At 44.2% G+C, this 14,705-nt stretch overlaps 1 protein-coding gene across 5 annotated transcripts in view; it reads left to right on the plus strand.

The window, feature by feature from the left end:
• Positions 1 to 14,705, plus strand: part of PALM (paralemmin) — a 185,531-nt gene that overhangs the window by 11,548 nt on the left and 159,278 nt on the right. Inside the window, exon 1 of one of the 5 annotated variants that reach the window (XM_073543382.1) lies at positions 9,812 to 9,905. The exons of 3 other annotated variants lie outside the window; for them this stretch is intronic. Coding sequence is in view for 1 of the 2 variants with exons in the window: in XM_073543373.1 (XP_073399474.1) it covers positions 9,882 to 9,905 (24 nt within the window). In the remaining variant the exon portion in view is untranslated. Of the gene's footprint in view, positions 1 to 9,811; positions 9,906 to 14,705 lie in introns of those variants that run through there. One more of the 5 variants, XM_073543373.1, reaches the window with a different exon arrangement.

A 14,705-nucleotide genomic window follows, 5' to 3' on the forward strand; every position in this document is an offset into this window, starting at 1 on the left:
TGTAGAACAGGAGGGAAGCAGAAATGACAGATTATGGATGGTGGGGCAGGAGGGCGCAGAAAAGACACTATGGATTGTAGGACAAGGGGGACGCAGTAATGACAGAAATTATGGACTGTAGGACAGGAGGGAAGCAGAAATGACAGATTATGCATTGTAGGACAGGAGGGAGGCAGAAATGACAGATTATGGATTGTAGGACGAGAGAAGAAATTACAGATTATGGATTGTAGGACAGGAGGGATGCTGAAATTACAGATTATGGATTTTTGGACAGGAGGGATGCAGAAATTACAGATTATGGATTGTAGGACAGGAGGGATGCAGAAATTACAGATTATGGATTGTAGGACAAAAGGGCAAAGAAATTACAGATTATGTGTTTTAGGACAGGAGGGATGCTGAAATTACAGATTATGGATTGTAGGACAGGAGGGACGGAGAAATTACAGATTATGGATTATAAAACAGGATGGAGGCTAAAAAAACAGATTATGGATTGCAGGACAAGAGGACGCAGAAATTACAGATTGTGGATTGTAAAACAGGAGGGATGCAGAAATTGCAGATTTTGGATTGTAGGACACAAGGGCAAAGAAATGACAGATTATAGATTGTAGGACAAGAGGAGGAACGCAGCAATAATAGATATTATGGATTGTAGGAAAGGAGAAAAGCAGAAATGACAAATTATTGATCGTAGGACAGGAGGGATGCAGAAATTACAGATTATGGATTGCAAGACGAGGGCAAAGAAATGGCAGATTAAGGATTGTACAGGACAAGAGGGACACAGAAATGAAATTATGTATTGTAAAACACGAGGGACGTAGAAATGACAGAAATTAGAAAAAAGTCTCTATTTTTATTCCAGTAAAGGAGTTTAATTGCATGAGATTTAAGTATGGAATAAAAAAAATTGCTGCTCCTGCTCATGGACTGTATTTGTCCGGCAGGTTATCATGCACTTGAAAGGGGCTAAACTGCAGGAGTATGAAAAAAGAATTTCTTATGGAATTGCTATTATGCTGTTCCTTAGAGGTGTTTTCCACTACTGTGCTGCTGATGAACTATCCTTAGTGATGTATTTGTGATCGGGGGTGGGGGGGGGGGTACACATCCTTCACACCCAGCCATCAGCTGTTACCAGCTTCAGCAGCAGATTGACTTAAAAAGTGTGTACGGAGTGGAGCTCCACGGCGCCATTGTTTTGCTTAGTGGCTGATCCTGGAACAGCAGATCAGCTCCTATTCAGATGAATAGCATACCTCCCTTTGCTGTCTGCATTAGTCATTATGTATATTCTAACCATTTGTAGCTGAACTAAACTCATAACATATTTTATCTTAGGGTGCTTCCACCTTGTGCTTCTCTGCACGTTTTTTTGGTCCCGTCGGGCTTACGGCCGAACCCCACAGCAAAATGGGATTCGGACGTATACAATTGGTAAATCAGACAGATAGCTTTCCTTTGGGATACACTGCAGGCTATGGCGACTCTGCATCGAGGCTGAGAACGTGTCGAAGCAGGTGGAGTAGTATGCCCATTTCTCAGTAGCTTCTTCCTGTGGGAGGGTTTTCCATTTTTAGATGATTTGAGAAGAATGACTTTTTAATGCCACTTGTTGCTTTATATTTCAGAGTGTTACATAATTTACTAAAAAACATTAATTACATATATGGAGGCACAAAGGGAAGCAAGATGCGGAATTAAAATCTGTATACATAGAACTATTTTGAATACACCTCATGTTTTTCTATTGTATAGGCAGTTTGGCAGATATGAAAAAAGAGAGTTTGCTACTTTAATTTGTATTATTTTAGAACATTTTTTGGTGGCACACAGAAGAGCTACAAGAAAATGATACAGACATGTGGAGCCCAATGTGCTGCCATACAGGGTACGCAACATTTTGCATCATCCCTATATGCAAGTGAGCTGTTCAGGACTGTGAGCCGGACACTGATCTGCATGAGAATCTGTCTCCAGGGGTTATTATAAATGTAAGGAGGAGTTACCAGTGTGAGACAAGTATCTAACACAGTATATTACTACTGAACTTTGTCTCATAACAAACATGTTAGTAGCTGCAGCTCCCACTCCTCTGCTGTATTGTAACTCTGTTACACCACTGTCTGCCTGTGAGATGGAAGCTGAGAGGAACCTGCAGATGTGTTTGGTATAATCACACACAGCTCAGCAGTGAGATTAGGAGAGCAGAGAGTGGCCATTACACATCACACTGGTCCACCTTCATGTAAAATAAGCTCTGGAGACAGATTCTCATGAAGATCAGCAGTGATGGTAAATAACTTGCAGTTTGTGGGGATGCAACTGCTGGAAACCCCCAGAGATTCCAAGAATGGGTCTTTGTAATGCCCTGTTAGATAGATCATAAGCAATCTGCAAGTTGTCAGAGGATAGGTGACAACTTGGAATAACCTTTTTGAGTTGTGAGGTGGCACCTCCATGGATCAAACTTTTTTCCAGTACGTCTCACCGATCTTCAATTGAATTGAGTTCTGCAGCTAAGTTCACACCTTGAACTCTTAGTCATGTTTTTTAAAGGGACTCAGTCACAAAGTTTTTGGCATTTAATCTGAGAGCAGAATGATGTAAGGGCAAAAACAGTAATTCCAGTGATATGTCACTTACTGCTCTTCTTGATGCAGTTTTGATAAAATCACTGTTTTATTAGTAGGATTTTATGTTTGCTGACCAATAAACCTGATGCCATGTCGTCCTCCATATTCATGAGCTCTTTATCTTACTACCACCACTAATTCACAGCTTTCTGCCTATGCACAGTGTACACAGAAAGCTGCCAATTAGTGGTGTGGGTGGGGTTATACAGATCTCAGCAGTAAAAGGACTGGCAGATAATGCAGCAGATAAAACAAGGATTTTATCAAAACTGCAGCCAGCAGCCCAGAAAGTGACACATTGTTGGAATCAGAGTTTCTGCTGCTCCCAGATGAGGTAGTAAAAACCTGGTGAAAGATTCCCTTTACTGTATTTGTGAGCAAACTTTGCAGTGTGACAGTATGCATTATCCTGGTGGGAGAGACCTACTTAGACTGCAGCAATTGTTAGGTAGGTGGCATGTATCAAAATAATATTCACATGAATCAAGGAACCAAGGTCGACCAGCAGAATATTTATTATTATTATTATTATTTATTGTTATAGCGCCATTTATTCCATGGCGCTTTACATGTAAGGAGGGGTATACGTAATAAAAGCAAGTACAATAATGTTAAACAATACAAGTCATAACTGGTACAGGAGGAGAGAGGACCCTGCCCGTGAAGGCTCACAATCTACAAGGGATGGGTGAGAATACAGTAGGCGAGGGTAGAGCTGGTCATACAGCGGTTTGGTCGATCGGTGGTTACTGCAGGTTATAGGCTTGTCGGAAGAGGTGGGTCTTCAGGCTCTTTTTGAAGGTTTCGATGGTAGGTGAGAGTCTGATATGTTGTGGTAGAGAGTTCCAGAGTAGGGGGATGAATCTTGTATGCGATTGTGGGAAGAGGAGATAAGAGGGAAGTAGAGAAGGAGATCTTGTGAGGATCGGAGGTTGCGTGCAGGAAAGTACCGGGAGACGAGGTCACAGATGTATGGAGGAGACAGGTTGTGGATGGCTTTGTATGTCATGGTTAGGGTTTTGTACTGGAGTCTCTGGGCAGTGGGGAGCCAGTGAAGGGATTGACAGAGGGGAGAAGCTGGGGAATAGCGGGGGGACAGGTGGATTAGTCGGGCAGCAGAGTTTAGAATAGATTGGAGGGGTGCGAGAGTGTTCGAGGGGAGGCCACAGAGCAGGAGGTTGCAGTAGTCAAGGCGAGAGATGATGAGGGCATGGACTACGGTTTTTGCAGATTTTTGGTTGAGAAATGAACGGATTCGTGAAATATTTTTGAGTTGAAGTCGGCAGGAAGTGGAAAGGGCTTGGATATGTGGTTTGAAGGAGAGATCAGCGTCAAGGATTACCCCGAGGCAGCGAGCTTGTGGGACTGGGGAGAGTGGGCAGCCATTTACTGTAATGGATAGGTTTGTTTGGGGGGTCACGTGAGATGGGGGAAAGATGATGAATTCTGTTTTGTCCATGTTAAGTTTCAGAAATCTAGTGGAGAAGGATGAAATAGTGGACAGATATTGAGGGATTCTGGTTAGTAGGGAGGTGATATCTGGTCCAGAGATGTAGATCTGTGTGTCATCAGCATAGAGATGATACTGAAAGCCATGAGATTCTATGAGCTGTCCCAGGCCAAAGGTGTAAAGGGAGAAGAGCAGGGGTCCTAGGACTGAACCTTGTGGGACTCCGACAGATAGGGGGCGAGGTGAGGAGGTGGTGTGTGAGTGGGAGACGCTGAATGTCCGGTCTGTTAGGTATGATGAAATCCAGGATAGGGCCAAGTCTGTGATGCCAAGGGATGAAAGGGTCTGTAATAATAGGGAATGGTCCACTGTGTCAAAGGCAGCCGACAGGTTCAGGAGGACAGAGTAGTGTCGCTTGCTCTTGGCGGTTAAGAGGTCATTGGTGACCTTAGTAAGGGCAGTTTCAGTGGAGTGGTGTGACCGGAAGCCAGATTGTAAGCGGTCGAAGAGGGAGCAAGAAGAGAGATGGGAGGACAGTTCAAGGTAGACGTGTTGTTCCAGTAGCTTGGAGGCATAGGGGAGAAGTGATATAGGGCGATAGCTAGATACAGAGGATGGGTCAAGAGAGGGCTTTTTGAGGATAGGAGTGATGGAGGCATGTTTAAAGCTTGAGGGGAAAACACCAGTTGTTAGTGATAGGTTGAAGAGATGGGTTAGGGTTGGGATGAAGACTGTGGTGAGGTTTGGGATGAAGTGGGATGGGATCGGGTCAAGTGCACAGGTGGTGAGATGTGATCTTGAGAGTAGAGTGGAGAGTCGATCTTCTGTAATGGTGGAGAAGTTGGTTTTGGAGGTGGAGGGCTGGGAAGTCGGGAGGAAGGGCTCTGGGGGTTGTTGACTAAAACTGTCTCTGATGTTATCAATCTTCTGCTTGAAAAATGAGGCAAAGTCTTCAGCTGAGATGAGTGGGGAGGGAGGAGGTGCTAGGGGATGGAGGAGAGAATTGAAGGTGTTGAATAACTGTTTAGGGTTGTGAGACAGGGAGGATATGAGAGATGAGAAGTAGGTTTGTTTAGCTGTGGCGAGTGTGGTCTTGAAAGTAGTGAGAGACTGTTTGAATGCGATGAAGTGCTCGTTGGAGTGGGATCTTTTCCATCTGCGCTCAGCAGCCCTGGAAGCTCGCCTCAGTTCTTTGGTCAGGCTGGTGTGCCAGGGCTGTCTGTTGATTTTGCGAGCTTTGGTATGTGTAAGTGGGGCAGCAGATTCCAAAGCTACAGCTATTGTGGTGTTATATAGAGCAGCAGCGTCATCCACATTGTGTAAGGAACTTATATCTGTGAGAGGGAGGAGGGATTCAGAGAATGAGTGTCCCACTGCTTCCACTATGACCTCTTCCCATAGTGAATCATGTATTACCACGAACCGTGATTCATCCACCCGCAGTCCAGTTCTGAAGCTTGTGTCCCCATTGTTAGCACTTTCTACGTGAACATCATGGCCACTCTGACCGGTATGCAACTGCACGGCACGATATGCACAAACTGTGATGTACCCATGTTCAACACTTTTCTATTGTAGCTGCATTAACTTGTCCACCCAATTTGTCACACAGTAGCTTTCCTATCTGGCAGGCTAGCCTTCCCTACCTGGGCACAGCAAGGAACCCTGTGGGCTCATGGACCTCTTTTGCTATGTAATAGCCACCTCCTACTGGGAACAGCCCAAAGACTCTGACCCAGACGTCATCACAACGTTGCTCAGATCCCTTTACTTGCCCATTTCTCCATCAAGTTGAAGACCTAACTGTTCGCATGCTGCCTATTTTGTCCTAAGGTGCCGATGTCAATGTTACTCCTTTCACCAGTCAGTGATTTGGATTTTGTATGTCATGGTAAATTGTGCTTGTTTCAGATTTCAGCAGCTGTTTACAGATATTTTAGTTTTATATATGATCCATAGCAGAGAATGTTGTAATAAATTGTAGCAGACATGTTTAATAACTAAGTCATAGGTAATGTCAGTCTACAGTTCATTTTGACATCTAATATATAAAGCTCAAGTGTGTGTATGTATGTGTGTGTGTGTGTGTGTGTGTGTCCGGGATTGGCATCCGCTCCGACGCAGCTACAGCCACAAAATTTGGCACAGTCACACGTGTGGACCCCGAGAGCGTCCTAAGCTATGTTGTGAGGTGAAATTTTAACCCCGTATGTTCCAATTCACCAAACAATTTTGCCCCTATCTACATAATGGGGAAAAAGTGTGTGTGTGTGTGTGTATCAAGCCCCGCCCCTCATTATGATGTCATAATGGTTGCCATGGCGACGCTGATGTCATCATAGGTTGCAAGCCCCACCGCTCATTATGATGTCATAATGGTTGACTATGGGATGGAGGATGTGTGATGGGTATATGGGCACGGGACTATGGGATGGCGGATATGTATGATGGGTATATGGGCACGGGACTATGGGATGGAGGATATGTATGATCGGTATATGGGCACGGGACTATGGGATGGAGGATATGTATGATGGGTATATGGACAAGGGAATATGGGATGGAGGATATACACTCACTGGCCACTTTATTAGGTACACCATGGTAGTAAGGGGTTGGACCCCCTTTTGCCTTCAGAACTGCCTCAATTCTTCGTGGCAGAGATTCAACAAGGTGCTGGAAGCATTCCTCAGAGATTTTGGACCATATTGACATGATGGCATCACACAGTTGGCGCAGATTTGTCGGCTGCACATCCCTGATGCGAATCTCCCGTTCCACCACATCCCAAAGATGCTCTATTGGATTGAGATCTGGTGACTGAGGAGGCCATTTGAGTACAGTAAACTCATTGTCATGTTCAAGAAACCAATCTGAGATGATTCGAGCTTTATGACATGGCGCATTATCCTGCTGAAAGTAGCCATCAGATGTTGGGTACATTGTGGTCATAAAGGGATGGACATGGTCAGCAACAATACTCAGGTAGGCTGTGGCGTTGCAACGATGCTCAATTGGTACCAAGGGGCCCAAAGAGTGCCCAGAAAAAATTCCCCACACCATGACACCACCACCACCAGCCTGAACCGTTGATACAAGGCAGGATGGATCCATGCTTTCATGTTGTTTACGCCAAATTCTGACCCTACCATCCGAATGTCGCAGCAGAAATCGAGACTCATCAGACCAGGCAACGTTTTTCCAATCTTCTACTGTCCAATTTCGATGAGCTTGTGCAAATTGTAGCCTCAGTTTCCTGTTCTTAGCTGAGAGGAGTGGTACCCAGTGTGGTCTTCTGCTGCTGTAGCCCATCTGCCTCAAAGTTCGACGCACTGTGCGTTCAGAGATGCTCTTCTGCCTACCTTGGTTGTAACGGGTGGCAATTTGAGTCACTGTTGCCTTTCTATCAGCTCGAACCAGTCTGCCCATTCTCCTCTGACCTCTGGCATCAACATGGCATTTCCGGCCACAGAACTGCCGCTCACTGGATTTTTTTTCTTTTTCGGACCATTCTCTGTAAACCCTAGAGATGGTTGTGCGTGAAAATCCCAGTAGATCAGCAGTTTCTGAAATTCTCAGACCAGCCCTTCTGGCACCAACAATCATGCCACGTTCAAAGGCACTCAAATCACCTTTCTTCCCCATACTGATGCTCGGTTTGAACTGCAGGAGATTGTCTTGACCATGTCTACATGCCTAAATGCACTGAGTTGCCGCCATGTGATTGGCTGATTAGAAATTAAGTCTTAACACACAGTTGGACAGGTGTACCTAATAAAGTGGCCAGTGAGTGTATATGTTGGGTATATGGGCACGGGACTATGGGATGGAGGATGTGAGATGGGTATATGGGCACGGGACTATGGGATGGAGAATATGTATGATGGGTATATGGGCATGGGACTATGGGATGGAGGATATGTATGACGGGTATATGGGCACGGGACTATGGGATGGAGGATATGTATGACGGGTATATGGGCACGGGACTATGGGATGGAGGATATGTATGATGGGTATATGGGCATGGGACTATGAGATGAAGGATGTGTGATGGGTATATGGGCACTCGACTAAGGGATGGCGAATATGTATGATGGGTATATGGGCATGGGACTATGGGATAAAGGATGTGTGATGGGTATATGGGCATGGGACTATGGGATGGAGGATATGTATGATGGGTATATGGGCATGGGACTATGGGATGGAGGATGTGTGATGGGTATATGGGCACGGGACTATGGGATGGAGGATATGTATGATGGGTATATGGGCAGGGGTCTATGGGATGGCGAATATGTATGATGGGTATATGGGCATGGGACTATGAGATGAAGGATGTGTGATGGGTATATGGGCACTCGACTATGGGATGGAGGATATGTATGATGGGTATATGGGCACGGGCCTATGGGATGGTGGATATGTATGATGGGTATATGGGCACGGGACTATGGGATGGAGGATAATTATAATTTGTTATAACTAACCACAGTTAGTTACTATGCCCGGGAAGTGCCGGGCTCTTCAGCTAGTTACTTATAGATTAAACCCCAAAGCTCCAACACATCAGAAAACTGACAGCTCCCTGAGTGGCTTGTCAGAAAACATCATTATCCTGTCATTGATTGGCTTGGTGCGGAATCACTCGATGGGGACGCTGATGGAAGTTATTACCCCTGACTGTCCAGATGATTCGTTTACCACCACTGATGAACGAGCTATTGCCCGATGATCGGACATGCAGAGCGTCTTTCCAGACCGCAGAATGCCTGCTTATCTGTGGACGCTGTTTGGCCTATGATCCTGCCATGTCTGTCTTTTTAAGCGTGCATAAGGCTGTGTGCACACGCTGCGGAAAAGGTGCGGATTCATCCGCGCGGATTTTGTACAATCCGCAGGTGAAACCGCAGGTCAAAAGACCTGCGGTTTTACCTGCGGATTGCTCTGCGGTTTTGCCCTGCGGTTTTTCATCTCCTCAATGGAGGAGATGGCAAACCGCAGGAGAATCCGCAGAAAGAATTGACATGTCAATTCTTTCTGCGGATTGAAAACCGCAGATAATCCGCGCGGAAAATTCCGCACCGTCTGCACTGCGGTTTTTGATTCCCATAGGGAATCATTGTACTGTACACCGCAGCAGAAACTGCTGCGGGTCCGCAGCGGCCAAAACCGCTGCGGAACCGCAGCAAAATCCGCAGCAAGTGCACACAGCCTAAAAGTGCTGTGAGACACAGTTTTGTGCACTTCTGAAAAGAAGAACACATCTGAATAGAGGCCAAACAGAGTCCAGAATAACTCTGATGCCTCATTATAGTGAATGGATCCCTCGGGGATTTCATCTGAATCATGTCACTCGGAGATTTACCGTATATACTTGTTTATAAGCCGAGTTGTCAGCACAGTTTTTTGTGCTGAAAACACCCCCCACGGTTTATACACAAGTCATTGTGACAGAAGAAGGTGGGGGAGGGGGAGCGGCGGAGCAGCGGGTCACAGGAGGCAGGAGCTGACGGCTACAGCTGTAACTGTACCCACTGCTAAAGTGAAATGAACATTCACTGCACTGGCAATGAATATTCATTTCTCTTATAGCGCGCACAGTTACAGCCACAGCCTCCGGCTTCCAGCAGCTGCAGGCTATCACGGGTGCTCACTCATTAAGGTAATGAATATTAACTTCTCTCCACCCTCAAAAGCGTGGAGAGAGGTGAATTTTCATTACCTTGATGAGCAGGGACACATGATCGCTCGGCCACAGATGCTGCTGGCACAGGAACAAGATGCTGCAAGGGCGCACAAGGAAGGTAAATAGGATGTGTTTTTTATGCTTTTCTCATGGGGACCACGCATTCAAAGATAGGGATGAGGAGCCATGCATGCAAGGATAGGGATGAGGAGCCATGTATGCAAGGATAGGGATGAGGAGCCATGCATATCAGGATAGGGATGAGGAGCCATGCAGACAAGAATTGGGATGAGAAACCATGCATACTAGGATAGTGCTTATACTCAAGTCAATAAGTTTTCCCAGTTTTTTGTGACAAAATTAGGTGCCTCGGCTTATACTCGGGTCGGCTTATACACGAGTATATACGGTAGATGGAAACCCCGATGTAAGTGCTCAGCAAAGAGCACAAGACAAATATGATCCAAAATGTTATGTAAAATGTTCATAATAAAAGCTTATAATAATAATCTTTATATAGCACCAACATTTTCCGCAGCACTTCACAATTCAGCAGTTTATACACAAGTCATAAGTATCAAGCTTCAACCCAATTTTTTATCTATTTTTAGTTTTGGTGTCTTTTAACATACCTGATCTTTTTTCCTTTTTTCTCCCTTTTTTTATGCTATGTAAGTCTTGGTCACTATTTATGGACATTCTTTGCACTGATTATGCACTAGCAAGCACTTTATTAGTTTCATAGTGTGACTAGCCAGATCGGGTGAATTGAAATCCCAGTTTTGGGCTCATATTACCGTATTTTCCAGCGTATAAGATGACTTTTTAACCCCTGAAAATTTTCTTAAAAGTCAGGGGTCGTTTTATACGCCGGGTGTCGTCTTATACGCCTAGTGCATATGGTGGAGGAGTGGTCCCGATGAAGAAGGGAGGGTGTAGGTAGTGTTATCATCCCCCTTTTACCTCATTGGTGGCAGCTCCTCCTTCAGCAGAGTGGCGGCTCTGTGCTGGGAATCGGCGGTGGCTCCTCTTTGTCTAGCGTGGGGGGAGCTGTGCTGGGGGGCGGCTGCGGCGGCTCTCTGTCCAGCATCGGGGCTCCACCGGCATTTCCCCATAGCCCGGAGGCCCAGGCAGCTTCATTGCTGCGATACGGTGGCCTCCGGGAAAATGGCCGCCGGGGCCCGCACATGCTCAGATTCAGATCTCGTCCCTCATACACTACAGGGTACGGGCAATACAATAGATGGTCACTACAATATACAGGGCTCTACAATGTACGGGCACTACAATAGCAGATTTGCAATTTTCACTCAGCAACATCCACTACTGCTTATTCCTGGAAAACACCCATGGAGTCATATCATCACTACATCTGTAGATAAATTCCCAAAGGGGTATAGTTTCCAAAATGGGGTCACTTGAGGGAGTTATTCTGCTTTTCTAGCACTTAGGGGCTCTGTATATGGAGGCCGCAAATTATTCTTGGAAAATTTGTGCTTCAGGAGGCGAATAGCGCTCCATCCCTACTGAGTCTTGTGGTGTGGCTAAGCAGTACTGTACAGCCACATACGGGGCATTTCTACGTTCAACAGAAATTGTGGGACATATTTTGGTACAATTTTTACCTATTTTGCCATGTGAAAATGTAAAATCTGGGGCTAAAACAAAGTTTTGTGGTAAAAATGTAATTATTTTTTCTTCAAAGCCCAATGGTAGCAAATTCTGTGACACACCTGTGGGGTCAATATAATCACTGCACTCAAGATAAAAAGCGGACGGCACCGCTGTTACCGTGTAACTTCAAATGATGTGCGGCATACAGAAGTCCAGCAGCTGGGAATCTCGGGTGCCAGACCTGGAAACAGTCAATCCTGGGAATCCATGCAAAGAGAAGAGGTCGCACTCATCGAGATGAAAGTTTCACTGATTTATTGACATATCATGAACATGTCAAGTCGGGGGAGTGACATAAGGAGTGCAAGAAAGGCTGACAACGGCCGTTTCGCGCTACTCGAGCGCTTCAACGGGTCAAACAGTGGGGGGAAGTGCCGGGTTCATATGGAAATCACATCACTCCATACCTCCTCCCTCCACAGCTGCTGTCTAAGTGACATTAGTGAATTAAAAACATGCTGAGATGCATTACAACATACAAAAGTATAAATACAACTTACTGCACAAGCAGAAAAATGGTTACATCGTGGGATAAATTACAATGCATATTCATATATTGAAGACTACTGTTATTTTCATATGTCGAAAACTACTATTTTTTTCTTTTTTCTTATGGAAAACATCTACAATCATATGTATCCAGAGACCAAACTGTCTCACTATTATTGTATCGAACTATTAATATACTCACAGAGAAAGAGAGAAAAAAAAAAAAATGTTCAAAAAAATTCTCACAAAAAAATTTTTTTTTCAAAAAAAATTCTTATCCTGAAATGAAAAAGGTAAATTGTGTGCAACTTGATATCTGTTTTTTTAGGATTCTCATAAACTACTATATACCTACATAGTTGTATCTTATTATGGATAAACACAATAATGGACTATCAATGACAAATCTCAATCATAGCGGAAAAAAAACCTCTGCACCGAAAACGCACAATGTATACGTGCACGTATACTATACAAATAAAAAACAAGTCACTCAACAATTCAAATGCTACGGGAAAGAAAACCCACCAAACTCAAAAAGATGTCTTTGCCTCAAATATGTGGAAGTTCATCAAAGCTGCAATAGGAGACTCCAGAAAACAGGTACCAACCAGAAAAGGTGCATGTATACATATGTAACCTGGTTCTCCTATCAACTTCAAGGGAAATGAGGGAAAATATAAACTCCTTCATAAAAAAACAGCCATGTCTATTCTATCATTAAAACCCAGCAGACCTGTCGCCTGTGTATTCATAATCCACCTGGATTCTCGTTTTAATAAGATTTTATTTAAATGCCCTCCCTGCGGCGGTAAAACCACCTTCTCGATTCCTGCAAAGGAGAGAACATTAGGGTCATTTCCATGTGCATCTCTTACATGGTTAATTAAACGTGGGACTCCTTTTCCCGTTCTAATGGACTTAAAATGCTCACGAAAACGAATGTATAGCGGACGTATGGTTTTACCTATGTAGAAAAACCGACATGTGCAAAAAATCACATAGACTACATGATCTGTCTTGCATGTGATCAAATCTGTTACTGTATGCGTGACCGCGCCCATGTGTAATGTACGATCAGTACGATGAAATTTACAATAAGGACAATGGCCACACCTATAATTCCCTTGTGGTGTTCCTTTACTCAGCCAAGTGTCACGCTTAGTGACGATCCGATTCTTAACCAGAATATCTCTAATTCTTGTACTCCGCTTACATGAGATAAGGGGCCCTCTAGATACTATGTCGCTTAAATCCCTATCTTGTTCCAAAATATGCCAATTTTTTCTAATTGCTGCTCGTATCTGACGATCCATGGGACTATATCGAAAACAGAAGGTAAATCTCTTTTCATTTTCGACTCTTATTTTTTAGAGGCACAACTCCTTTAACTTTATTACTGTGCTGAGATTTTACTTTTTCAAGTGTGGTATCTAATAGAACCTTAGGATATCCCCGTTGTCTGAACCTATTATATAACTCTCTAGATTGTGTTTCAAAGCCCTCCAAGGTATTGTTTAGACGGTGGACTCTCAAAAATTGACCATATGGCAATGAATTAATGGTATGTGATGGATGGAAACTATCATAACGCAGTATGGAATTGGTAGCCAAAGGTTTCCTGTAAACTGACGTGCAGATTTCATTATCCTTTACTTCCAACAAGACATCAAGAAATTCCAGCCGTGTCCCTCCAAAATTGTCTGTGAACAGCATGTTCATCTGATTCACCTCATTTAGGTGACTGACAAACTTGTCAAAAGAATCTCTGGTGCCATCCCAGACAATGAACACGTCGTCCACATACCTGGGATACAGTCTGATATGTTGAAAAAATTGTTTGGCATTGTAGACATATTTTTCTTCCAGGGCACCCAAAAAGAGATTGGCAAATGTACATGCTGCCGGAGTACCCATCGCGGTACCCACATTTAGACGGTACCACATGCAATCAAAAGTGAATGCATTGTGAGTAAGTATGAAATTCAAAGCTTCACAAACAAAATCCACAAAGCCCTGCTCTTTGCCTGTGGAGTTCAATATTTCTCTAATAGTATCCACACCCAACTTCTGGGGAATTTGTGTATATAAGCTCTCCACATCTATGGATGCCAGCATGAAGCCGGGTTGCCAAGCAAAGTCCCGTATCACATGCAGAAAAGCATTGGTGTCCTTTATGTACGATGGGATCTCTCCCAATAAAGGTCGCAGCAACCAATCAATATACTGGGACAGGGATTCCGTGACGGATCCTATCCCAGATACGATTGGGCGTCCTGGGGGACAAGAAGCAGATTTGTGGATTTTGGGTACGTGGTACCAGTGGGGGCACGTGGGAAACTCCGGCAGCAATTTCTCTGCCTTCTTCTCAGAAATAACATCCATCATGACATATTTCCTGAGTAACGACCTTAATTCCCTGATATACCTGGAAGTGGGATCACTATTATTCAATATAATCACTGCACCCCTAGCTGAATTCATTGAGAAGTGTAGTTTGTAGAATGGTGTCAATTTTAGGGGTTCTTCTGTTCTGTCACATCAGGGGCTCTTCCAGTGAATCATGGCACCTGCAAACCCTAACAGTAAAATCTGTACTATAATATGGCGCTCTTTCCCTTCTGAGCTTTGAATTGTGCCTGAAATCTAATTACCTATTGTATGTAGGTCCATTCTTTACTATAAGCCCTTATAAAAATGAAAACCTTGGGCTAAAACAACATTTTAGCTGTAAAAATGTAATTATTCTTTCTTC

This window comes from Dendrobates tinctorius, unplaced genomic scaffold (assembly GCF_039654945.1).
Source record: "Dendrobates tinctorius isolate UK_male_01 unplaced genomic scaffold, ASM3965494v1 ptg000132l, whole genome shotgun sequence".
NCBI lineage: Eukaryota > Metazoa > Chordata > Amphibia > Anura > Dendrobatidae > Dendrobates > Dendrobates tinctorius.